The sequence below is a fragment of the Bufo gargarizans genome, chromosome 11, assembly GCF_014858855.1.
Source record: "Bufo gargarizans isolate SCDJY-AF-19 chromosome 11, ASM1485885v1, whole genome shotgun sequence".
NCBI classification, from domain to species: domain Eukaryota; kingdom Metazoa; phylum Chordata; class Amphibia; order Anura; family Bufonidae; genus Bufo; species Bufo gargarizans.
The window spans coordinates 18,725,523-18,752,325 of NC_058090.1; the positions used below are offsets into that span (position 1 = coordinate 18,725,523).

The 26,803-nt window shown below is 47.8% G+C and overlaps 1 protein-coding gene across 1 annotated transcript in view; it reads right to left on the minus strand.

Annotated features, from left to right (window-relative positions):
* Nucleotides 1–26,803, minus strand: part of LOC122921257 (stonin-2-like) — a 53,604-nt gene that overhangs the window by 6,169 nt on the left and 20,632 nt on the right. The window contains exons 5-8 of the mRNA XM_044271238.1: nt 11,442–13,256; nt 5,662–5,864; nt 5,488–5,538; nt 4,415–4,527 (exon numbers count right to left, since the gene is read on the minus strand). Coding sequence (XP_044127173.1) covers nt 4,415–4,527; nt 5,488–5,538; nt 5,662–5,864; nt 11,442–13,256 — 2,182 coding nt within the window. The remainder of the gene's footprint in view (nt 1–4,414; nt 4,528–5,487; nt 5,539–5,661; nt 5,865–11,441; nt 13,257–26,803) is intronic.

Genomic DNA, 26,803 nt, shown 5'->3' on the forward strand with positions numbered 1-26,803 from the left:
GGTTCTACAGCGGCGGGGTGTGTAACGTCAATGTGTGAAGTCCGCCCTGAACCGCAGTGCACGGTGACCCTGCTCAGCATATGTGACCCCGGGACTTTACTTTAGTACGGAGGGGCGGCGACTAGAGGAAATAATAAAAGGAAGGAATGGATCAGCTCCGCCAGAAGATTCGCAGAACAGTCCTCCTAAGAGTCCCTGCAGTATCAGACTCAGCCACTGGATGGCGGCAGAGAGCAGGGTGACGTGTACAGTGCCTGCTGTATACTGATCTGACCACAGGATGGCGGCAGAGAGCAGGAAGACATCTACAGTGCCTGCTGTATACTGATCTGATCACAGGATGGCGGCAGAGAGCAGGAAGACGTCTACAGTACCTGCTTTACATAGATCTGACCACAGGAGGGCGGCAGAGAGGATGACGTCTACAGTACCTGTTGTACATAGATATGACCACAGGATGGCGGCAGAGAGCAGGAAGACATCTACAGTGCCCGCTATATACTGATCTGACCACAGGAGGGCGGCAGAGAGCAGGATGACGTCTACAGTGCCTGCTGTACATGGATCTGACCACAGGATGGCGACAGAGAGCAGGAAGACATTTACAGTGCCTGCTATATACTGATCTGACCACAGGAGGGCGGCAGAGAGCAGGATGACATTTACAGTGCCTGCTATATACTGATCTGACCACAGGAGGGCGGCAGAGAGCAGGATGACATCTACAGTGCCCGCTATATACTGATCTGACCACAGGAGGGCGGCAGAGAGCAAGATGACATCTACAGTGCCCGCTATATACTGATCTGACCACAGGACGGCGGCAGAGAGCAGGATGACATTTACAGTGCCTGCTGTACATGGATGTGACCACAGGAGGGCGGCAGAGAGCAGGAAGACATCTACAGTGCCCGCTATATACTGATCTGACCACAGGACGGCGGCAGAGAGCAGGATGACATCTACAATGCCCGCTATATACTGATCTGACCACAGGAGGGCGGCCGAGAGCAGGATTGCATCTACAGTGCCCGCTATATACTGATCTGACCACAGGATGGCGGCAGAGAGCAGGATGACATCTACAGTGCCTGCTGTACATGGATCTGACCACAGGATGGCGACAGAGAGCAGGATTGCATCTACAGTGACTGCTGTATACTGATCTGACCACAGGATGGCGACAGAGAGCAGGAAGACATCTACAATGCCCGCTATATACTGATCTGACCACAGGATGACATCTACAGTGCCTGCTGTACATGGATCTGACCACAGGACGGCGGCAGAGAGCAGGATGACATCTACAGGGCCCGCTATATACTGATCTGACCACAGGATGGCGGCAGAGAGCAGGATGACATCTACAGTGCCTGCTGTACATGGATCTGACCACAGGATGGCGGCAGAGAGCAGGAAGACATCTACAGTGCCTGCTGTACATGGATATGACTACAGAAGGGCGGCAGAGAGCAGGATGACATCTACAGTGCCTGCTATATACTGATCTGACCACAGGATGGCGGCAGAGAGCAGGATGACATCTACAGTGCCTGCTGTACATGGATCTGACCACAGGATGGCGACAGAGAGCAGGATGACATCTACAGTGCCTACTATATACTGATCCGACCACAGGAGGGCGGCAGAGAGCAGGAAGACATCTACAGTGCCTGCTGTACATGGATCTGACCACAGGATGGCGGCAGAGAGCAGGAAGACATCTACAGTGCCTGCTGTACATGGATCTGACCACAGGATGGCGGCAGAGAGCAGGAAGACATCTACAGTGACTGCTGTATACTGATCCGACCACAGGAGGGCGGCAAGAGAGCAGGAAGACATCTACAGTGCCTACTATATACTGATCCGACCACAGGAGGGCGGCAAGAGAGCAGGATTGCATCTACAGTGCCTACTATATACTGATCCGACCACAGGATGGCGGCAGAGAGCAGGAAGACATCTACAGTGCCTACTATATACTGATCCGACCACAGGAGGGCGGCAAGAGAGCAGGAAGACATCTACAGTGCCTACTATATACTGATCCGACCACAGGAGGGCGGCAAGAGAGCAGGATTGCATCTACAGTGCCCGCTATATACTGATCTGACCACAGGATGGCGGCAGAGAGCAGGATGACATCTACAGTGCCTGCTGTACATGGATCTGACCACAGGAGGGCGGCAGAGAGCAGGGTGACATCTACAGTGCCCGCTATATACTGATCTGACCACAGGATGGCGGCAGAGAGCAGGATGATATCTATAGTGCCTGCTGTACATGGATCTGACCACAGGATGGCGGCAGAGAGCAGTGTGACATCTACAGTGACTGCTGTATACTGATCTGACCACAGGATGGCGGCAGAGAGCAGGAAGACATCTACAGTGCCCGCTATATACTGATCTGACCACAGGATGGCGACAGAGAGCAGGAAGACATCTACAATGCCCGCTATATACTGATCTGACCACAGGATGGCGGCAGAGAGCAGGATGACATCTACAGTGCCTGCTGTACATGGATCTGACCACAGGATGGCGGCAGAGAGCAGGAAGACATCTACAGTGCCTGCTGTACATGGATCTGACCACAGGATGGCGGCAGAGAGCAGGAAGACATCTACAGTGCCTGCTATATACTGATCTGACCACAGGAGGGCGGCAGAGAGCAGGATGACATCTATAGTGCCTGCTGTACATGGATCTGACCACAGGAGGGCGGCAGAGAGCAGGATTGCATCTACAGTGCCTGCTGTACATGGATCTGACCACAGGATGGCGGCAGAGAGCAGGAAGACATCTACAGTGCCTGCTGTACATGGATCTGACCACAGGATGGTGGCTGGGAGTTTTTGTGGCTCTGTTGTGACTTGAGTCCTTGTGCATAGGGATGATGGGAGTGATATATTGTGTGTATGCAATAAAAATAATTAACCCTTTGTATGCACTTCTCTCATATGGAAGAAAACGAAGGAGATATATATGAGCCTTTCTCTGTCCCCATGATAACTCTTCCTGTTATCAGTCAGATTGCCTCTCATTGATTATGGTGATTGCTCCAGCTGTGTAATGTCCAGTGGTGACCACCAGGGGCAGACTGCTTCTGACCATCTGTATCGTGATGGGCCCCTGACACCCTAGGGCAGCTGCATTGTGGGGCCCAGCAGACGAGTCAGAAACCATGAGGCGACATCCACACCCCCCAGGTGTACCCGGCCGGCCTGTGATCGGGGGCAGGGTGGAGATGCCCCCACAGTGTCAGTGCAGGTTGATGTGTAGCAGCAGACCGGGCAGAAGAGGCCGACATCAGAAGACTCGTCCCCATTGTCAGAGCAGCGATTCACACCATCTTACACACCAGTCACACCCAGAGCTGCAGTCACTTTTCTGTTTGTTTGCTGTGCAGATAAACCATACTGTTCCCAAAAAGTAGCAGATTTGTTACTGCAGATTTAGCTATAACTAGAGTATAAGGCTACTTTCACACTAGCGTTCGGGGCTCCGCTTGTGACTTCCGTTTGAAGGCTCTCACAAGTGGCCCCGAACGGATCCGTCCAGCCCTAATGCATTCTGAGTGGACGCGGCTCCGCTCAGAATGCCTCAGTCTGGCAGCGTCTGTCCTCCGCTCCGCAGGCGGACACCCGAACGAAGGCAAACGGATCCGTCCAGACTGACAGTGTAAGCCAACGGGGACGGATCCGTTTGAATTTGACACAATATGGCTCAATTTTCAAACGGATCCGTCCCCCATTGACTTTCAATGTAAAGTCTGGACGGATCCGTCTGCGGCTACTTTCACATTTTCTGAAATATAATGCAGACGGATCCGCTCTGAACGCAAGTGTGAAAGTAGCCTTAGATAGATGAAATGTGAATGCAGCTCTGGATGTGACTGAAGTATAATACAAAATGTAAACAAAACCTGGCAGAACACAGTGGGGGAGATTTATCAAAGACGGGTGTTTTATGGGATATTTGGACTCCCCTGTGCTGCCGGAGGATGTGACTAAGGCTCATATAATGAAGACGGTGGATCCGTTCAGAACGGAAATTCTAAGTGTGAAAGTAGCTTCAGACGGATCCGTCCAGACTTTACATTGAAAGTCAATGGGGGACGGATCCGTTTGAAAATTGAGCCATATTGTATCGACGTCAAACGGATCCGTCCCCATTGGCTTACACTGTCAGTCTGGACGGATCCGTTTGCCTCCACACGGCTGCAAGCAGCGTTCAGGTGTCCGCCTGCGGAGCGGAGGCTGAACGCTGCCAGACTGATGCATTCTGAGCGGATCCGCATCCACTCAGAATGCATTAGGGCTGGACGGAAGCGTTAATGGCCGCTTGTGAGAGCCTTTAAACGGAACACACAAGCGGAGCCCCCAACGCTAATGTGAAAGTAGCCTAACTTGTGACGAGGCGTGGGCGCCTGCTCCGGCAGTCCGTGCACCAGAATGACATGTACCGCAGCAAAAGACGAGAAACATGGCGGACCCCCTGCGCCATCCTCTGCTCGCTGCGCCTTTTCAGAAAGTGGTGAGCGCCGTGCAGAAAAGCCACTGGTGCGGCCCATAATGCCCCATATTTCACCTAAACTCTGATGCAAAATTCTGTCTCAGAGTAAGACGTGTCTGCACCAAGTGCCGCATCAGCCGGGGCCCCTGTGAGAAATATAGCGCAGGCCTGGACCACCGCCATCTATGGGACTAGGAAATCTGCCCCATTATCCATCAAGATTATAGGCACAGTGCCCACAAAACTGCCCACAATCCTGAAAATCAACTCTCCTGAGATGTCACCGGTCCTCTGCATTCACCCGTCTCCCATATCCACCCATCCTCTGTTTTCACCCGTCTCCCATATTCACCCATCCCCCGTATTCACCCGTCTCCCATATTCACCCATCCCCCATATTCAGCCGTCTACCATATTTACTTATCCCCCATATTCACCCGTCTCCCGTATTCATCCATTCCCCGTATTCACCCATCTACCATATTCACCCATCCCCCATATTCACCCATTCACCCGTCCCCCGTATTCACCCGTCTTGGAATGTTCCTTTGACACCTAGCATCAAACACAAGATAACAGCCGCTCTTGGTCCATTTAATCAACATTCGGAGGGGGTTTAGCTCTTCCCGAGGGGGAGTCCAGTCTCATCACAGCAGATGGTCAGTAGGGGAAGGCGACCCCAGACAGACTGTGCGATTCTCTGCCCCCACAGATCTCCACGTCGGCTCTGCTCCTTGGTCCTCTACAGATGTCTTCTACTGGTTCCTTCTCTAGTGCAGTCACAACTTCTAATGTTACCAAAGTCACTTTGGTGTCAATGTCCAGGAATCTGCCACCTCAGTTCCTCATCGTCTCCCGTGGGTACTGGTGTCTGTGCCAGTCTTTTGCCATCAGTATGGCTGCAGTAATTGATGTGCTCCAGGTCCCTGGGCATTTATTGGGCAGCACATTCAGCAGGATTCTCTACGGTCTCTTCCTCCACGTCGGGGTTCAGAGTCTTCTTCTGCTCAATTTCCACCTAACCAAAGAGAAGGATAAACCTATGAGATCCCACAGCAGACAAAGAGAGCGGCGCGCGGATGGGCACAAGAACCCGATGTACATGTCTCCATTCATACACTATACCCCGCCATACTCTCACCTTGTAGTAATAATGGGCGGAGTAGTTCACCCACTTCTTGAGTTCTGTCCTCTCTTCTACTGAGATGGAGCGCACCGCTGTCTTGGAGGCAGATGCCGCAGGCATAGAAAATTCCACCTCCACGTACTTGCCGAAAATTGGGGGCACTTCCCTGTCTGAGCCCAACTCCAGGTGGCAGTAGAAGCAGTGGGGGTGACCCCATCCTAGGAGAGAAGAAACCTCCTGAGACGTTACTGGGACTTCTAGCTGGAAAGAACCATGCAGGCTTCTGTTTAGCTCAAGGGAGGTCGCAATAAATACCAGTCGCTCCTGATCTCAATATACATCGTTTTTATGAATATACAAAATTTATTTGAAATTTAAATTAGTTACTTGAAACTGAAATAGCACAAAATAAATAAATGCCGTATGTCATAGACGCGATCTGGCAATCCGCATATATAAAGGGCGCGAGCACACAGAGGATTTCTAAGATTGTTATCACGATGACCTATCTACACCCATACACGATCCTCATACACCCATATATACGATCCTCATACACCCATATATACGATCCTCATACACCCATATATACGATCCTCATACACCCATACACGATCCTCATACACCCATATATACGATCCTCATACACCCATATACGATCCTCATACACCCATATACGATCCTCATACACCCATACACGATCCTCATACACCCATATATACGATCCTCATACACCCATATACGATCCTCATACACCCATACACGATCCTCATACACCCATATATACGATCCTCATACACCCATATATACGATCCTCATACACCCATATATACGATCCTCATACACCCATACACGATCCTCATACACCCATATATACGATCCTCATACACCCATACACGATCCTCATACACCCATATATACGATCCTCATACACCCATACACGATCCTCATACACCCATACACGATCCTCATACACCCATATATACGATCCTCATACACCCATATATACGATCCTCATACACCCATATATACGATCCTCATACACCCATACACGATCCTCATACACCCATATATACGATCCTCATACACCCATATACGATCCTCATACACCCATATACACGATCCTCATACACCCATATACACGATCCTCATACACCCATATATACGATCCTCATACACCCATATATACGATCCTCATACACCCATATATACAATCCTCATACACCCATACACGATCCTCATACACCCATATACACGATCCTCATACACCCATACACGATCCTCATACACCCATATATACGATCCTCATACACCCATATACACGATCCTCATACACCCATATACACGATCCTCATACACCCATATACACGATCCTCATACACCCATATATACGATCCTCATACACCCATATACGATCCTCATACACCCATATACACGATCCTCATACACCCATATACACGATCCTCATACACCCATATACACGATCCTCATACACCCATATACACGATCCTCATACACCCATATACACGATCCTCATACACCCATATATACGATCCTCATACACCCATATATACGATCCTCATACACCCATATATACGATCCTCATACACCCATACACAATCCTCATACACCCATATACACAATCCTCATACACCCATATACACGATCCTCATACACCCATATACACGATCCTCATACACCCATATACACGATCCTCATACACCCATATACACGATCCTCATACACCCATATACACGATCCTCATACACCCATATACACGATCCTCATACACCCATATACACGATCCTCATACACCCATATACACGATCCTCATACACCCATATACACGATCCTCATACACCCATATACACGATCCTCATACACCCATATACACGATCCTCATACACCCATATACACGATCCTCATACACCCATATACACGATCCTCATACACCCATATATACGATCATCATACACCCATACACAATCCTCATACACCCATATATACGATCCTCATACACCCATATACGATCCTCATACACCAATATATACGATCCTCATACACCAATATATACGATCCTCATACACCCATATATATAATCCTCATACACCCATATATATAATCCTCATACACCCATATATATAATCCTCATACACCCATATATATAATCCTCATACACCCATATATATAATCCTCATACACCCATATACGATCCTCATACACCCATATATACGATCCTCATACACCCATATATATGATCCTCATACACCCATATACGATCCTCATACACCCATATACGATATTCATACACCCATATATACGATCCTCATACACCCATACATACGATATTCATACACCCATATACGATCCTCATACACCCATATATACGATCCTCATACACCCATATATACGATCCTCATATACCCATATATACGATATTCATACACCCATATACGATATTCATACACCCACATACGATATTCATACACCCACATACGATATTCATACACCCATATACAATCCTCATACACTCATATATACGATCCTCATATACCCATATATACGATCCTCATACACCAATATACAACTTTTAACACAATTTGGGATCCTTACGCTCCTATTCAATTATAATTTTTTAATGACTATTTTTGATCACTCGGGTATTATTTTAACACTATTTAACCGCAGCGTCATAGGTGTGTACACATGTCCTTTATATAGGAGGATTGCCAGATAGAGGCTATAATACATGGTATTTATTTTTTATTTTTGTCTGATTCATTTATTTATTTTATAGTATTACTTCATATGTGCTGATTTTTACATAATATTTTATTTAGTTTTATGTAATAAATTTCAAATAAATTAGGTATGTATATATTTATATATACAGTGCTGACCATAATTATTCATACCCCTGGCAAATTTTGATGGGAAATGACATCGGTGTCTCCCAGAAGATAATAAAACGATATACAAGATTCATTATTGTGGAAAAAAACAAACACATTTCTCAGCTTTTATTTACATTTGAGCAAAAAATACAAGAACAAAAATACAAGATGCGGGTGGCAATGTCTCAAGGCAGACAATCCAACGGACACTGCAGACCAAGGAGGACGCCACTTCTCCAGATAAGGCGCACAAAAGCTCGCTTGGCCTTTGCAAAAGCTCATCTGGACAAAGAAGAAGACTTCTGGTCTTCTGTGTTATGGTCAGATGAAACAAAAATGTAATTGTTTGGTCACAATGATGTTTCCTTCATTTGGCGTAAAAAAGGAGAAGCCTTCAACCCAAAGAACACCATCCGCACTGTCAAACATGGTGGTGGGAACTTAATGCTTTGGGGGGGTTTCAGCCACTGGACCAGGGAACCTAATCCCAGTAAACGGCACCATGAAAAAAGAGCGATACATGAGGATTCTCACCGACAACATCAGGCCGTCTGCAGAGGAACATGGCCTTGGGCACCAGTGGACATTTCAGCATGACAATGACCCAAAACACACAGCAAAAGTGGTGAAGAAATGGTCAGCAGACAACAACATTAACGTCTTGGAGAGGCCCAGCCAGAGTCCAGACTGGAATCCAATGGAGAATCTGTGGAGGAGCTAAAGATCAGGGTGACGGTAGGAAGACCCTCCGACCTGAAAGATTTGGAGCTCATTGCTGAAGATGAATGGGCAAAAATACCTGTGGAGACCTACAAAAAGCTGGTCTGCAATCATAGGAAGCGTCTGATCGCTGTAACAGCCAATAAAGGCTTTTCTATTGATTATTGAGAAGGGGAGGAATCATTCTGGACTGGACACTTTTTGCTCAAATGTAAATAAAAGCTGAGAAATGTTTTTTTTTTTTCCACAATAATGCCTCTTGTACATCGTCCTATTATCTTTTGGGAGACACCTATGTCATTCCCAAAAACTCATGTATTTTATTGGGATTTTATGTGATAGACCAACAAAAAGTACAAGTCTGTGTGAGGTGAAAAAATGATAAATGGTTTAAAAAAATTGTAATAAATAAAAATCTGTGAGGTGCATCTGTATTCAGCCCCCTGTACTCTGAGACCCCTAAATAAAATCCAGTGTGACCAATTGCCTCCAGAAGTCACCTCATTCGTACACCTTTGTGTACTGTCTTCTCAGTATAACTCCAGCTGTTCTGTGAAGGCCTCAGAGGTTAGTTAGAGAACATTTGTGATCAAATAGCATCATGAAAACGAAGGAACACACCAGACAGGTCAGGGAGAAAGTTGTGGAGAAGTATAAAGCAAGGTTAGGTTATAAAAAATATCTCAAGCTCTGAACATCTCACTGAGCACTGTTCAATCCATCATCCAAAAATGGAAGTAGTCTGACACAACTGCAAACCTAACAAGACATGGCCGTCCACCTAAACTGACAGCCCAGGAGAGGAAAGCAGTAATTAGAGAAGCAGCCAAGAGGCTCATGGTCACTATGGAGGAGCTGCAGAGATCCACAGCTCAGGTGGGGGAATCTGTCCATAGGACAACTATTAGTCGTGGAGTCCACAAATCTGGTCTTTATGGAAGAGAGGCAAGAAGAAAGTCATTTCTGAAAGCGGCCATAAGAAGGTCCTGTCTGCAGTTTTCCAGCAGCCATGTAGAGTACACAGCAAACATGTGGAAAGAGGTGCTCTGGTCAGAGGGGACCAAGGTGGAATTTTTTGGCCTAAATGCAAAACGCTATGAGTGGTAGAAAACTAACCCTGCACATCCCCCTGAACACAATGTCCCCACTCTGAAATGTTGCAGTGGTGGCATCATGCTGGAGGGAGGCTTTTCTTCATCAGGAAGCTTGTGAGAGGTGATGGAAACATGGATGGAGCTAAATACAGGGAAATCCTGGAGGAAAACCTGAGCGAGGCTGCAAAAGAGACTGGGGCGGAGGTTCAGCTTCCAGCAAGACTACGACCCTCAACATCCAGCCAGAGCTACAATGGAAGGGTAGAGTTTAAAACATCTTCATGTGTTAAAACGGCCACAGTCCAGACCTATATCCCATGGAGAATCTTGGCAAAGACTTAAGAAACTGCTGCTCACAGACGCTCTCCATCCAACCTGACTGAGCGTGAGCTCTTCTTCAATGAAGAATGGCCAAAAATTTCAGCCTCTAGATGTGCAAAGCTGGTAGAGACAGACCCCAAAGACTGGCAGCTGTAACTGCAGAGAAAGGTGGTCCTACAAAGTACTGAATCGGGGGGGGGGGGGGGGGGGGGGGGGAAGGATGAATAAAATATATATATTTTTTTATTTATAATTTCTTTTGAAAACCATGTATCATTTTCTTTTCATTTTACACATATTTGCTACTTTGTGTTGGTCTATCACATAAAATACATACAGACTTGTGGGTGTAACGTGAAAAAATATAGTAAAGGTCATGGGGTGTGAATAATTTTTTAAGGCACTATATACAGTATATATTTTTTTGTATGTGTAAGTTGTGCCAGCAAGTGAGTGTGCCAATTGATAAATACAGATTTTATTCTCTTTTGGTCTGATATTGGGCAATCAGCAAGTTTGAGAACCCCGCACATCCATACACCAGTATAAGGTGAGCAGCTGGTTTTGTTTAACTCTCAAAAGTTACCAACACCCGAGATTCACTGTCTTCTGAGAGGCACTAACTCCTGAAAGCAGTTTAGCTCCAGCCCCCGGACTGGACCCTACACTGGCCATAGAGGAATGCAAACTAAGGGCTGACTAAGGTTCAAGAATTTGGTGAGCTTCTAAGAGATACTGTCAGGATGTGATGGACAGGTCTTCTCACCTGAGTTCTTATCAGGAAGTCTGCTGATCCTCCATACGATGGCACTATAGGCATGCTCATATTTCGCAGTTCCCAGTGTAACTCTCATGGCTGGCTCTGAACCAGAGAAAATGGGGGAACCAAAACTGGCCTCCTTGTTGACTTTGGCCTTCAAAGACCTCTCCCCAAGTACGCTGTCTCTTCGGAAATAGTTCACCCACTCCTGTGGCACTGGGTGTCGAATAGTGACATTTTCACATGGAACCTGGGATAGACTGTCTCTGTTAGAGGAGAAGCCAGTAGACATGACCACCCAGCTCTGCAGCTCGACCTCTGCTCCACGGACACAGGCCACAGTCCTGAGAGTAAAGGGCAAAGTCTTTTCAGAAAATACAGTCCGGAACCTCATTAATTCAAACCTGCAGGCATCGAGTGGGGTGAACAGGATGGTTCTGGTGACATGGAACGCCTCTTCATCTACTGATGAATGGAATTGGCAGTCATGTAGTCTCACCCACTTGGTGGTTGTGGTTGGCATAATATCATGTCTAGAGACAACTTCATTGCCTTTGATGAGGACATCGTTGAGTCCTATCCTGCAGTCCGCCATCCCTGAGATAAAACTGAGAATATGGACATTCGTGACCACAGAATGCTGTAGAAGCTGGTTTTCCTCCTTGGCCACAATTCCTCTGAACTCATCTCTGACATCTACAGTGATCTCCTCTTCAATGTAATTCTGGTGCATGGTGCTGAGGTCCACAGTGGCTGGGAGGTGAAACAAAACATCTTGGACAGTTGAGATAAAGCTGATGAAGTCTGAATAGTCAACTGTTCCCAGCTTTATCACCTGCTCCCTCTCCCCTGTGTGAGTGACAAGCGGCATCGGCTGGTATTTTCGTCTCTCCCTGTATATCACCCGGTCGATACGGATGGTGTGAATTCTTCCACTCTCATCATAGTTTTGGAGCTTAGGATCTGAGATCTCATGGTTGACCTCCAGTTTAAATTCTCTGAATGGTTTTTCCAAACCCTTCTCATAGAAGAGCTGTAGGAATCCTGCTTCTGTGACCTTCACGTAGATGGGACCCCAATGTCTAGAAGACATAATGTTCTTTTTCTCTGGAATTCGTAACAGCATTGACCATCCTTCTTTTGGTTGAGGCCTGGTAAATGTTAAACAGGGACCGATAGGCTCATCAAAATTGAAGGGGTCATCTGGCAGAGAAGGGCTCCCAGGGGAATCTGGGTCATCTATGTGAATCTGCTTGAGTTGTTCGACCACATCTGCTTGTAAGACCTTCTTCCGGTAGTCTTCAAACTGTTCTGTGTCAAGTTCTTCAGCAAGAATAGAGATAGAATTTCTTTGACTCGAGCCTGGGCCACTAGATACTGAAGAATGTTGAGAGCGCTTTTCCTGCTCCTGAAAAAAGGAGCTGAATGGATTAATTGGGGAAGGCTGGACATCCTTCAAGGCCTCATCAAGGAATGGATTGGGAGCCTTGTTAGGCGTGGAGTTTAATGAGAGCTGCCTGTGCAATGTTGAAAAGTCAAGTCTTTGAGTCCTGGAAAGGTCGACCAATGAGCTCTTTGGTCGCTCCCTTTTTTTTAAGGTTTTGACACTACTAAAGTTCTTGTCAGGGGTAGAGGGGGATTGTGGACTCTCTGTTGATTTCTGGGGAGAGTCTTTAGGAGTGAGTGCAATAATTTCATCTTCAAAGGTTACCCAGCTGGGAAACTGAGTTCTTGTGCATGTCTCTGAGTGACCATTGACTGTGCCAGGCCAGTTGACAGACTCCATGTCTAGGTCTTCATCTTCCTGTATAGAGGAGTTATCTGGGAGAAGAACAGACAACATAATTGTTAACATAACTGCAGACAGCCCAAATTAGTGATCCAAGGAACATGGGATCTCAAGACAGGTAACACAACAGAGAGCAGCCAGGGCTCTGCTAATAGGTCTCCTGTTGTGATTTAGTTCCTGAGAAGGGCGATAATGTACAGGTGCCAGGCAATAAATATTACACTGATTGGTCATGAATTCTAGCCACCTAATGCAGCACTAAGTACATGTAAACAATACCTACCCCTCCACATCATGTATTCTGCTGTTTGACAACTGAATTTTTTTAACCTCTGTTTTATACTTTCAAAAGATCTTCTATAAGGCTCCATGTTCAGATACAGAGCTCCTTAAACACACATACAGTACAGACCAAAAGCTTGGACACACCTTCTCCTTCAAAGAGTTTTCTTTATTTTCATGACTATGACAATTGTAGATTCACACTGAAGGCATCAAAACTATGAATTAACACATGTGGAATTATATACATAACAAAAAAGTGTGAAACAACTGAAAATCTGTCATATTCTAGGTTCTTCACAGTAGCCACCTTTTGCTTTGATTACTGCTTTGCACACTCTTGGCATTCTCTTGATGAGCTCCAAGAGGTAGTCACCTGAAATGGTCTTCACTTCACAGGTGTGCCCTGTCAGGTTTAATAAGTGGGATTTCTTGCCTTATAAATGGGGTTGGGACCATCAGTTGCGTTGTCGAGAAGTCAGGCGGATGCACAGCTGATAGTCCTACTGAATAGACTGTTAGAATTTGTATTATGGCAAGAAAAAAGCAGCTAAGTAAAGAAAAACGAGCGGCCATCATTACTTTAAGAAATGAAGGTCAGTCAGTCCGAAAAATTGGGAAAACTTTAAAAGTGTCCCCAAGTGCAGTCACAAAAACCATCAAGCGCTACAAAGAAACTGGCTGACATGCGGACCGCCCCAGGAAAGGAAGACCAAGAGTCACCTCTGCTGCGGAGGAGAAGTTCATCCGAGTCACCAGCCTCAGAAATCGCAGGTTAACAGCAGCTCAGATTAGAGACCAGGTCAATGCCACCCAGAGTTCTAGCAGCAGACACATCTCTAGAACAACTGCTAAGAGGAGACTGTGTGAATCAGGCCTTCATGGTAGAATATCTGCTAGGAGACCACTGCTAAGGACAGGCAACAAGCAGAATAGACTTGTTTGGGCTAAAGAACACAAGGAATGGACATTAGACCAGTGGAAATCTGTGCTTTGGTCTCATGAGTCCAAATTTGAGATCTTTGGTTCCAACCACCGTGTCTTTGTGCGACGCAGAAAAGGTGAACGGATGGACTCTACATGCCTGGTTCCCACCGTGAAGCATGGAGGAGGAGGTGTGATGGTGCTTTGCTGGTGACACTGTTGGGGATTTATTCAAAATTGAAGGCATACTGAACCAGCATGGCTACCACAGCATCTTGCAGCGGCATGTTATTCCATCCGGTTTGCGTTTAGTTGGACCATCATTTATTTTTCAACAGGACAATGACCCCAAACACACCTCCAGGCTGTGTAAGGGCTATTTGACCATGAAGGAGAGTGATGGGGTGCTGCGCCAGATGACCTGGCCTCCACAGTCACCGGACCTAAACCCAATCGAGATGGTTTGGGGTGAGCTGGACCGCAGAGTGAAGGCAAAAGGGAACTCCTTCAAGACTGTTGGAAGACCATTTCAGGTGACTACCTCTTGAAGCTCATCAAGAGAATGCAAAGCAGTAATCAAAGCAAAAGGTGGCTACTGTGAAGAACCTAGAATATGACCTATTTTCAGTTGTTTCACACTTTTTTGTTATGTAGATAATTCCACATGTGTTAATTCATAGTTTTGATGCCTTCAGTGTGAATCTACAATTTTCATAGTCATGAAAATAAAGAAAACTCTTTGAATGAGAAGGTGTGTCCAAACTTTTGGTCTGTACTGTATACTGTCAGTTGTTGTATGTATACAGTATGCCTTCTCAGCTGTTGGAGAAGGCATCGGCACTCCCATGAGCGCCAGGCCTTCTCATTGATCACCAAGCACATTGCTGTACATTGTATAGAGGTTGTGCTTGTTATCACGGCCCAGCCCCATTCACTTCAATGGGGCTGAGCTGCACCTAGGCCACTTGACCGATGAACGTGTTATCACTCGGCTTAAGGAAAGCAACGGAAAGTCCTACTACTACTACTCTGGTCACCACTGCCTTCTTGAACAGCTGATCGACAGAGGTCCTGGTAGTTGGACTCCCACCAATCAGCTGTTGATGACCTATCCAGAGGGTAGGTAATCAGTATTAACATCTTGGAAAACCCCTTTAACTCTCTTAGGATAAGGGGTGTTATGCCATCTGGACCTTGTGATTTGTCCATTTTAATCTTTTTAAGATGCCACTGCACTTCTTCCTGGTTTAGACAGGGCACTTTTAATGGGAAAGTAGGGTTAGTTTTACTCTGTTTGACAATGAGCCTTTCTGTGTTCAGCTTGGCTGCTTTTATGTGTCTTTTACATATTTAGTTTTTTTCCTTATACGGTAGTTTTTCAATGCTTCCTCGCTACCTTCCTGTTTTAGTGATTTAAATGCGTTATTTTTGTCATTCATCTCTTTCTTCTTTTATAAGGTATGTACCTCCCACAATTATAGTTTAGGAAGCTTTTAAAAATATTCAATTTTGTGGCTGCATTTTTGAGGAAATTGTCCCAGTTAGTGAGGCCAGTGGCCTCTCTTATCTGGTGAAATTTTCCTTTTTGGAATGCGACATTTTTGTGCCTCCCTTAAAAAAAATATATATATATCTTTTGTATGACAATTGGAATTTGAATGGTCACTATTAGGAAGTGCTCCTTTAGGAGAGCTACAGGTTTCAGTTTCCTAGTTATCTGGGTAGTTAAAGTCCCCCATAATGACGACCTCATTATGATTTGCCTCCTAATCTATTTCCTTTAGTAGTAGATTTTCTGTGGACTGTACATATCTGTATGTAGTGATCTCCTGAGCTCCCTCTAGTGGTGGCTGTATATATCTGTATGTAGTAATCCCCTGAGCTCCCTCTAGTGGTGGCTGTATATGTCTGTATGTAGTAATCTCCTGAGCTCCCTTTAGTAGTGGCTGTATATATATGTATGTAGTATTCTCCTGAGCTCGCTCTAGTAGTTGCTGTATATATCTGTATGTAGTAATCTCCTGAGCTCCCTCTAGTGGTGGCTGTATATATCTGTATGTAGTAATCTCCTGAGCTCGCTCTAGTGGTGGCTGTATATATCTGTATGCAGTAAGCTCCTGAGCTCGCTCTAGTGGTGGCTGTATATATCTGTATGCAGTAATCTCCTGAGCTCCCTCTAGTGGTGGCTGTATATATCTGCATGTAGTTATCTCCTGAGCTCCCTCTAGTGGTGGCTGTATATATCTGTATGTAGTAATCTCCTGAGCTCGCTCTAGTGGTGGCTGTATATATCTGCATGTAGTTATCTCCTGAGCTCCCTCTAGTGGTGACTGTATAATCTGTATGCAGTAATCTCCTGAGCTCCCTCTAGTGGTGGCTGTATATATCTGTATGTAGTAATCTCCTGAGCTCCATCTAGTAGTTGCTGTATATATCTGTATGTAGTAATCTCCTGAGCTCCCTCTAGTGGTGGCTGTATATATCTGTATGTAGTAATCTCCTGAGCTCGCTCTAGTGGTGGCTGTATATATCTGTATGCAGTAAGCTCCTGAGCTCGCTCTAGTGGTGGCTGTATATATCTGCATGTAGTTATCTCCTGAGCTCCCTCTAGTGGTGGCTGTATATATCTGTATGTAGTAATCTCCTGAGCTCCCTCTAGAGGTGGCTGTATATATCTGTATGTAGTAATCTCCTGAGCTCCCTCTAGTGGTGACTGTATATATCTGTATGTAGTAATCTCCTGAGCTCCCTCTAGTGGTGGCTGTATATATCTGTATGCAGTAATCTCCTGAGCTCCCTCTAGTGGTGGCTGTATATATCTGTATGTAGTAATCTCCTGAGCTCCCTCTAGTGGTGGCTGTATATATCTGTATGTAGTAATCTCCTGAGCTCCCTCTAGTGGTGGCTGTATATATCTGTATGCAGTAATCTCCTGAGCTCCCTCTAGTGGTGGCTGTATATATCTGTATGCAGTAATCTCCTGAGCTCCCTCTAGTGGTGGCTGTATATATCTGTATGCAGTAATCTCCTGAGCTCCCTCTAGTGGTGGCTGTATATATCTGTATGCAGTAATCTCCTGAGCTCCCTCTAGTGGTGGCTGTATATATCTGTATGTAGTAATCTCCTGAGCTCCCTCTAGTGGTGGCTGTATATATCTGTATGTAGTAATCTCCTGAGCTCCCTCTAGTGGTGGCTGTATATATCTGTATGTAGTGATTTCCTGAGCTCCCTCTAGTGGTGGCTGTATATATCTGTATGTAGTAATCTCCTGAGCTCCCTCTAGTGGTGGCTGTATATATCTGTATGTAGTGATCTCCTAAGCTCCCTCTAGTGGTGGCTGTATATATCTGTATGTAGTAATCCTCTGAGCTCCCTCTAGTGGTGGCTGTATATGTCTGTATGTAGTAATCTCCTGAGCTCCCTTTAGTAGTGGCTGTATATATCTGTATGTAGTAATCTCCTGAGCTCCCTCTAGTGGTGGCTGTATATATCTGTATGTAGTGATTTCCTGAGCTCCCTCTAGTGGTGGCTGTATATATCTGTATGTAGTAATCTCCTGAGCTCCCTCTAGTGGTGGCTGTATATATCTGTATGTAGTGATCTCCTAAGCTCCCTCTAGTGGTGGCTGTATATATCTGTATGTAGTAATCCTCTGAGCTCCCTCTAGTGGTGGCTGTATATGTCTGTATGTAGTAATCTCCTGAGCTCCCTTTAGTAGTGGCTGTATATATATGTATGTAGTATTCTCCTGAGCTCCCTCTAGTGGTGGCTGTATATATCTGTATGCAGTAATCTCCTGAGCTCCCTCTAGTGATGAATGTATATATCTGTATGCAGTAATCTCCTGAGCTCCCTCTAGTGGTGGCTGTATATATTTGTATGTAGTAATCTCCTGAGCTCCCTCTAGTGGTGGCTGTATATCTGTATACAGTAATCTCCTGAGCTCCCTCAAGTGGTGGCTGTATATATTTGTATGTAGTAATCTCCTGAGCTCCCTTTAGTGATGGCTGTATATCTGTATGCAGTAATCTCCTGAGCTCCCTCTAGTGGTGGCTGTATATATCTGTATGCAGTAATCTCCTGACCTCTCTCTAGTGGTGGCTGTAAATATCTGTATGTAGTAATCTCCTGAGCTCCCTCTAGTGGTAGCTGTATATATATCTGTATGTAGTAATCTCCTGAGCTCCATCTAGTAGTTGCTGTATATATCTGTATGTAGTAATCTCCTGAGCTCCCTCTAGTGGTGGCTGTATATATCTGTATGTAGTAATCTCCTGAGCTCCCTCTAGTGGTGGGTACATTTATCTGTATGCAGTAAGCTACTGAGCTTCCCCTAGTATTGGTTGCAAGTGATAGGAAGTTACAATGTATCTCCATGCACATGCAGTGGATTTGGAGATCTGTATCAGAAAATCAAGTTCTGACATATAGCAGATAGCGCTTTGCTATACAACATGAGAATGTGGATAAAGAGATGTCACAAAGAGGTAGGCTTTAACTCCAGTTAAATCAGAGGACAACCAATATGGCTGCCATTACAGCTTCCACGGAGACTGTCATTCAGCTTTCCCAGACTCTAGAATGGTAAATCTCTATGAGGTAACACACCCTCTGATCCATCATCAATGTCTAACCAGAATTAATTTTTATTCATGGTTCTTGGAAAGTGACGAGCCCAGCAGGAGCTGTAATGGAGGCCATATTTGTGTCACTCAGCTTCCTCAGACAGTATGACACACTGCTGACACCTGAACAGGAGAAAAGATGAAGAAGTTCAGAGGCCGGGTGTAGATGAAGTAAACAGGACGCGGTGCTGGTTCCCAGAGTCTCTCCGTCCACAGCTGGAGCAGTGACCTTGTGTAGATTCAGGAAGAAGCAGTGACACGAGTGGGCAGTGTGTGCCAAGATAAGGGAATGGCGAGGCTCTCTGCACAGCTCAGAGGTGCCGCCACGGAAGGATGAGAAGAGACGTGGATCATGTGGTTTCCTCAATGATTTCTGAATAAATGTTACTGGGAAACAGATGAGCTGCAAATACCAGCGACCGATCCCTGGGGGCTCCCCTCAACTGTGCACCTCCTGCCAGTCTCCCCGTCCTATGTTATAAAATCTCATCTACTAGAATTTGTGTTTCAGTTCTTCACCATTCACAGGAGGTTTTCTTAGTATCCATGTAATACTGCTGATAGGCTTGTTACAGTGTGTCTGTGCAGACAGCAATCGACAAGAACATGTAATGAAGCTATCGATACATCAGACACAGATAAATGACTGTTACTTATGTCAGTGGTCAAAGTAAGTTAATAAAGTTGCAATCTGTATCTCTTCATTCAGTCTTACACCCCAATATAAACTTTAAAACTGCCCCCAGTAATAAATGCTGGATGTAAGGTCTGGGTGTGTCACGATGGGGAGTGGGGGAAACTCCCCACCGAACACCGTGGGGAAACGGGGATGACAACTAGGCTTGGACACAGGGAAGAGGGAACAGGTCACCTCATACAGCCACCCTAATCCTGGCCCTGACTCCTCACACTGTATGAGTGGACCCAGATGGTAGGACGACTCATACTTAGGAACCTCGGACCCTGGAATCCTTGAACAGCCCTACAGATAATGAAACGGCGTGAGAAAACCTGTTCCTCCAAGATACGGAAAAACAGGAGTCTCACAAGGACTAGATGCAGGGAAAAGAGGAGAACGTGAACAGCAACTGGATCAGCAGGTAAGAACCAGAACAACACACTTACCTGCCACACCAACATGACTGGAACCCGTGCATATGTACTGGAACCCACACACCAAACAGGACACAGTACAAACACCAAACATAGGAACCAGCACACCAGTAACTGCCTGGACCCCCATGCGGACAGGATGTATGGATGCTAGTCATCTCTCTGTGTATCTGTGCCTTCGGTGAGAGGGCCCCAGGGTTCCCCGGAGAGGAAACTACAAATCAGTTAGCAGCTCTGCCTGGTGCCTTCATGCATCCTGTCTGCATGGGGTTCCAGGCAGTTACTGGTGTTCTGGTTCCTATGTTTGGTGTTTGCACTGTGTCCTGTTTAGTGTGTGGGTTCCAGTAGTGTGGCAGCGGCAGGTAAGTGTGTTGTTCTGGTTCTTACCTGCTGATCCAGTAGCTGTTCATGGTCTCCTCTTTTCCTTGCTTCTAGTCCGGGTGAGACTCTTGTTCTTCCGTATCTTGGAGGAACAGGTTGTCTCACGCCTTTTCATTATCTGTAGGGCTGTTCGGGGATTCCAGGGTCCGAGGTTCCTGGGTATGAGTCGTCCTACCATCTGGGTCCGCTCATACGGTGAGAGGAGTCAGGGCCAGGATTAGGGTGGCTGTAGGAGGTGACCAGCTTCCTTTTCCCTGTGTCCAAGCCTATTTGTCATCCCCGTTTCCCCACGGTGTTCGGTGGGGAGTTTCCCCTACTCCCCATCGTGACAGTGTGTCCTCCAGTAACACATGCTGGATGTGAGGTCTGTGTGTCCCCCAGTAATACATGCGGGATGTGAGGTCTGTGTGTCCCCCAGTAATACATGCCGGATGTGAGGTCTGTGTGTCCCCCAGTAATACATGCCGGATGTGAGGTCTGTGTGTCCCCCAGTAATACATGCCGGATGTGAGGTCTGTGTGTCCCCCAGTAATACATGCCGGATGTGAGGTCTGTGTGTCCCCCAGTAATACATATCCTGGATGTGAGGTCTGTGTGTCCCCCAGTAATACATGCCGGATGTGAGGTCTGTGTGTCCCCCAGTAATACATGCCGGATGTGAGGTCTGTGTGTCCCCCAGTAATACATGCCGGATGTGAGGTCTGTGTCCCCCCCAGTAATACATGCCGGATGTGAGGTCTGTGTCCCCCCCAGTAATACATGCTGGATGTGAGGTCTGTGTCCCCCCCAGTAATACATGCTGGATGTGAGGTCTGTGTCCCCCCCAGTAATACATGCTGGATGTGAGGTCTGTGTCCCCCCCAGTAATACATGCTGGATGTGAGGTCTGTGTCCCCCCCAGTAATACATGCTGGATGTAAGGTCTGTGTCCCCCCAGTAATACATGCTGGATGTGAGGTCTGTGTGTCCCCCACTAATACATATTGGATGTGAGGTCTGCCCCCCCAGTAATACATGCCGGATGTAAGGTCTGTGTGTCCCCCACTAATACATATTGGATGTGAGGTCTGTGTGTACCCCAGTAATACATGCCGGATGTGAGGTCTGTGTGTACCCCAGTAATACATGCCGGATGTAAGGTCTGTGTGTCCCCCAGTAATACATGCCGGATGTGAGGTCTGTGTCCCCCCCCCCAGTAATACATGCTGGATGTGAGGTCTGTGTCCCCCCCCAGTAATACATGCTGGATGAGAGGTCTGTGTGTCCCCCCAGTAATACATGCTGGATGTGACAGCCATGCAGTCTACCATTACCACCGAGTAGAACATCCAGCTCCAGTCATGCAGTCGCCTTTACAGACATTGGTGACAGAATTCAATTCAATTCAATGGGGCTGCAAATGATGCGGACAGCACATGGTGTATGTCTGTTCCATGGCCCTGCAAAATAAATAAAACATGCCCTATTCTTGCCCGTATTTGTGGACAAGTATAGACATTACTATCATTAAGAAAACTGTTCGATTCCGCAAGATGTGGAAGGCATACGGCCGGCATCTTTGTTTTGTGGATCTGCAATTTGGGGTCCGCAAAAACAGATATGGCCGTGTGAATGATCCTTAAGTCTGAGAGGAATCTGGTCACTGCGGCTGCCCACAACAAACAACCAGAATCGGGGGAAGAGAAGGAGGATGGTATGGTGGAGACGGCAGAGGGGAGATGATGGTTGATGGTGGTGGTGGAGTAATTCATGTAAATCATATTCAGTCAGAGAAAGGTCACATACTGGTCCTGGAGATGACACAATGGTGCATGTCTGCCCACAGATATCTTCCCCAGTCCCAAAGCAACATATATATATATATACTCTCACAGTAATACCCCCTCGGCCAGCCTAACAATAATACCCCCCAGTACCATCCTCGCAGTAATACCCGCCCAGTACCATCCTCGCAGTAATACCCCCCCAGTACCATCCTCACAGTAATTACCCCCTGGGACAGCTTCACAGTAATACCCCCCCAGTACTATCCTCGCAGTAATACCCCCCAGTGCCAGTCTCCTAGTAATACCCCCCTGTGCCAGTCTCCTAGTAATACCCCCCTGTGCCAGCCTCACAGTAATACCCCAGTGCCATCCTCACAGTAATACCCCAGTGCCATCCTCACAATGACACTTTATAATTTCCGCTACCCCTCTAGGTACCCCCACTCCTCTATACACGTACCCCCACCCCTCTGTACATGTACCCCCACCCCCTCTATACACGTAACCCCTCCCCCTCTATACACGTACCTCCACCCCTCTGTACATGTACCCCCCACCCTTTCAATACACGTACCCCCTCCCCCTCTATACACATAACCCCTCCCCCTCTATACACATAACCCCTCCCCCTCTATACACATAACCCCTCCCCCTCTATACACATAACCCCTCCCCCTCTATACACGTACCTCCACCCCTATAGTCCTGAATGGCAAATCTCTGTGGTTGTTTGGTGCACAAGATCTGAGGTTCTGTAATTTAAAAAAAGTTTGGTCGGAGATGTAATGGGGCCATATTAGTTATCACCGTGCTTTACCAGAAACAGAACTACGGTAAGTATTGTGCCAAGGTGCGTTGATACCCAGTTATACATGTGACACCTGAGCCCCCCATCCTGATCACTGCATAGAGCGTTACATCTGCTAGAAGAGACCCTGAGATGAAAGGGTTAACAGAGCAGAGAGGGGCTGGGGGGGACAGTTCCCACCACCAGGGACAGGGCTGAATGGAAGGGTCCTCTACCCTGTTCCGATCCCCTGCCCAGCCCCCACCTCCAGAATCCCCGATACAACAGAGATACAAAGAATCACAGAGCGGGATCCTGACACCTGTTACTATGGCAGCCGAGCAGGAATCTGTTCTATGGAGGAGCCTGGGAAACCACCCAGAGAGGGCGGCAGTGAGCGGGCGCAGGGGGCAGACCTGGCGCCAGCAGCACTGACTAGTGCAGCTTATTACAGGAGAGTCGCTGCCTGCTGCGCCCAGTGCACACACAGACCACGAGAGCGAGCCACGTAAAAAACTACAATGTATCAAAGTAAAACGCACTCAAGAGCTACACGTAAAAACACATGCAAGACCCACGCATGAAAACGGCCACAAGACTTGCAAGTAAAAATGCACACAAGACCTGTGCATGAGAACGCACGCAAGATCCACGTGAAAAAAAAAAAAACTTATACAAAACATGCACCTGAAGTCAATGAGCACCAAAATTACCCCAGCAAACTGTCCTGGGAGAACGGGGGCACATAATGAATCTCCTCCAGTGAACTATATTTCACTAGAAGGGTTCTCACCTGGGGAACCGCGACAGTGCCTCGCGCCTCACAATGAACCTTCTGCAGCTGTCACCGTAACAGATTTTATATGACAGGGAGTAGATACCATCATTAATATCCGGCCTGACAGCGCAGGGTTAATGCCGTTCCCTCCCTTTGGCTGAGGATAATATTTAGTTGAAGGATTTCAACAGTCCCAGTGAGGGAACCACAGCTGCAAACATCCTCACCCATGTGATGACATCACCACCAAACCTGTGATGTCACCAACAACCTAGGCGCCAGAAATTCTCAGTTATATTGTCAAAGATGGACAAACCCAGTGATGACACATAGGAAAAATGCCACCATGGTGCCACCTGCATGACGGGTGGTGATCTGCAATGTTCCCTCCTCCAACCATAGACTAGCAGGTGTGGTATTAATGCTGGCACCTATGACCTATGGCTTGGGACACAGGACGGTATATGGACAGGCTCAGGTGGAAATTCTTACTTTGTTTCCTCCACAGGTCTATCACACGAGGCTTGTGCAGCCGCAGGTTCAGAGTTCACTGCGTGTTCCCTGTAATACTGCTCTCACCCTCCCAGGGGCGTAGCTAAAGGCTCATGGGCCCTGGTGCAAGGGTTCAGCTTGGGCCCCCCTTCCCTCTGTGGCAAGGGGCACATAGCCTTCATGCTGCCCAAGGCAAAAATTGAAACAGCAACCCCCCCACACCAAATCTTTTACCTAATCCCTTCCCTCCAGCCAGAGGTGTAACTTGACCAGTATGACCAGTTCACCAGTATGCACTTTCTATAACACTGGTGTCTTCTTAAGGGTCTCTAGGCCCACTCAGGTGTCTGGGCCTGGTAGCAACTGCAACCTCTGCACTTCCTATAGCTACACCCCTGCCCCCTCCCATTCCTCTATCCTATGTGCCTCCCCCTTCTCTCAGCGCTCTATCCTGTGTGCCTCCTCCCCCTCCCTTCTCTCAGTGCTCTATCCTGTGTGCCTCCTCCCCCTCCCTTTTCTCAGCGCTCTATCCTGTGTGCCTCCTCCCCCTCCCTTCTCTCAGCGCTCTATCCTGTGTGCCTCCTCCCCCTCCCTTCTCTCAGCGCTCTATCCTGTGTGCCTCCTCCCCCTCCCTTCTCTCAGCGCTCTATCCTGTGTGCCTCCTCCCCCTCCCTTCTCTCAGTGCTCTATCCTGTGTGCCTCCTCCCCCTCCCTTCTCTCAGCGCTCTATCCTGTGTGCCTCCTCCCCCTCCCTTCTCTCAGCGCTCTATCCTGTGTGCCTCCTCCCCCTCCCTTCTCTCAGCGCTCTATCCTGTGTGCCTCCTCCCCCTCCCTTCTCTCAGCGCTCTATCCTGTGTGCCTCCTCCCGCTCCCCTCTCTCAGTGCTCTATCCTGTGTGCCTCCTCCCCCTCCCTTCTCTCAGTGCTCTATCCTGTGTGCCTCCTCCCCCTCCCTTCTCTCAGCGCTCTATCCTGTGTGCCTCCTCCCCCTCCCTTCTCTCAGCGCTCTATCCTGTGTGCCTCCTCCCCCTCCCTTCTCTCAGCGCTCTATCCTGTGTGCCTCCTCCCCCTCCCTTCTCTCAGCGCTCTATCCTGTGTGCCTCCTCCCGCTCCCCTCTCTCAGTGCTCTATCCTGTGTGCCTCCTCCCCTTCCCTCAGTGCTCTATCCTGTGTGCCTCCTCCCTTCTCTCAGCGCTCTATCCTGTGTGCCTCCTCCCCCTCCCTTCTCTCAGTGCTCTATCCTGTGTGCCTCCTCCCTTCCCTCAGTGCTCTATCCTGTGTGCCTCCTCCCTGCTCTCAGCGCTCTATCCTGTGTGCCTCCTCCCCTTCCCTCAGTGCTCTATCCTGTGTGCCTCCTCCCTGCTCTCAGTGCTCTATCCTGTGTGCCTCCTCCCTTCCCTCAGCGCTCTATCCTGTGTGCCTCCTCCCTTCTCTCAGCGCTCTATCCTGTGTGCCTCCTCCCTTCTCTCAGCGCTCTATCCCGTGTGCCTCCTCCCCCTCCCTTCCCTCAGTGGTCTATCCTGTGTGCCTCCTCCCTTCTCTCAGCGCTCTATCCTGTGTGCCTCCTCCCCCTCCCTTCTCTCAGTGCTCTATCCTGTGTGCCTCCTCCCTTCTCTCAGTGCTCTATCCTGTGTGCCTCCTCCCTTCTCTTAGTGCTCTATCCTGTGTGCCTCCTCCCTTCCCTCAGTGCTCTATCCTGTGTGCCTCCTCCCTGCTCTCAGCGCTCTATCCTGTGTGCCTCCTCCCCTTCCCTCAGTGCTCTATCCTGTGTGCTTCCTCCCTTCTCTCAGCGCTCTATCCTGTGTGCCTCCTCCCCCTCCCTTCTCTCAGTGCTCTATCCTGTGTGCCTCCTCCCTTCTCTCAGTGCTCTATCCTGTGTGCCTCCTCCCCTTCCCTCAGTGGTCTATCCTGTGTGCCTCCTCCCTTCTCTCAGCGCTCTATCCTGTGTGCCTCCTCCCCCTCCCTTCTCTCAGTGCTCTATCCTGTGTGCCTCCTCCCTTCTCTCAGTGCTCTATCCTGTGTGCCTCCTCCCTTCCCTCAGTGCTCTATCCTGTGTGCCTCCTCCCTGCTCTCAGCGCTCTATCCTGTGTGCCTCCTCCCTGCTCTCAGCGCTCTATCCTGTGTGCCTCCTCCCTTCCCTCAGTGCTCTATCCTGTGTGCCTCCTCCCTTCCCTCAGTGCTCTATCCTGTGTGCCTCCTCCCTGCTCTCAGCGCTCTATCCTGTGTGCCTCCTCCCCTTCCCTCAGTGCTCTATCCTGTGTGCTTCCTCCCTTCTCTCAGTGCTCTATCCTGTGTGCCTCCTCCCTTCCCTCAGTGCTCTATCCTGTGTGCCTCCTCCCCTTCCCTCAGTGGTCTATCCTGTGTGCCTCCTCCCTTCCCTCAGTGGTCTATCCTGTGTGCCTCCTCCCTTCCCTCAGTGCTCTATCCTGTGT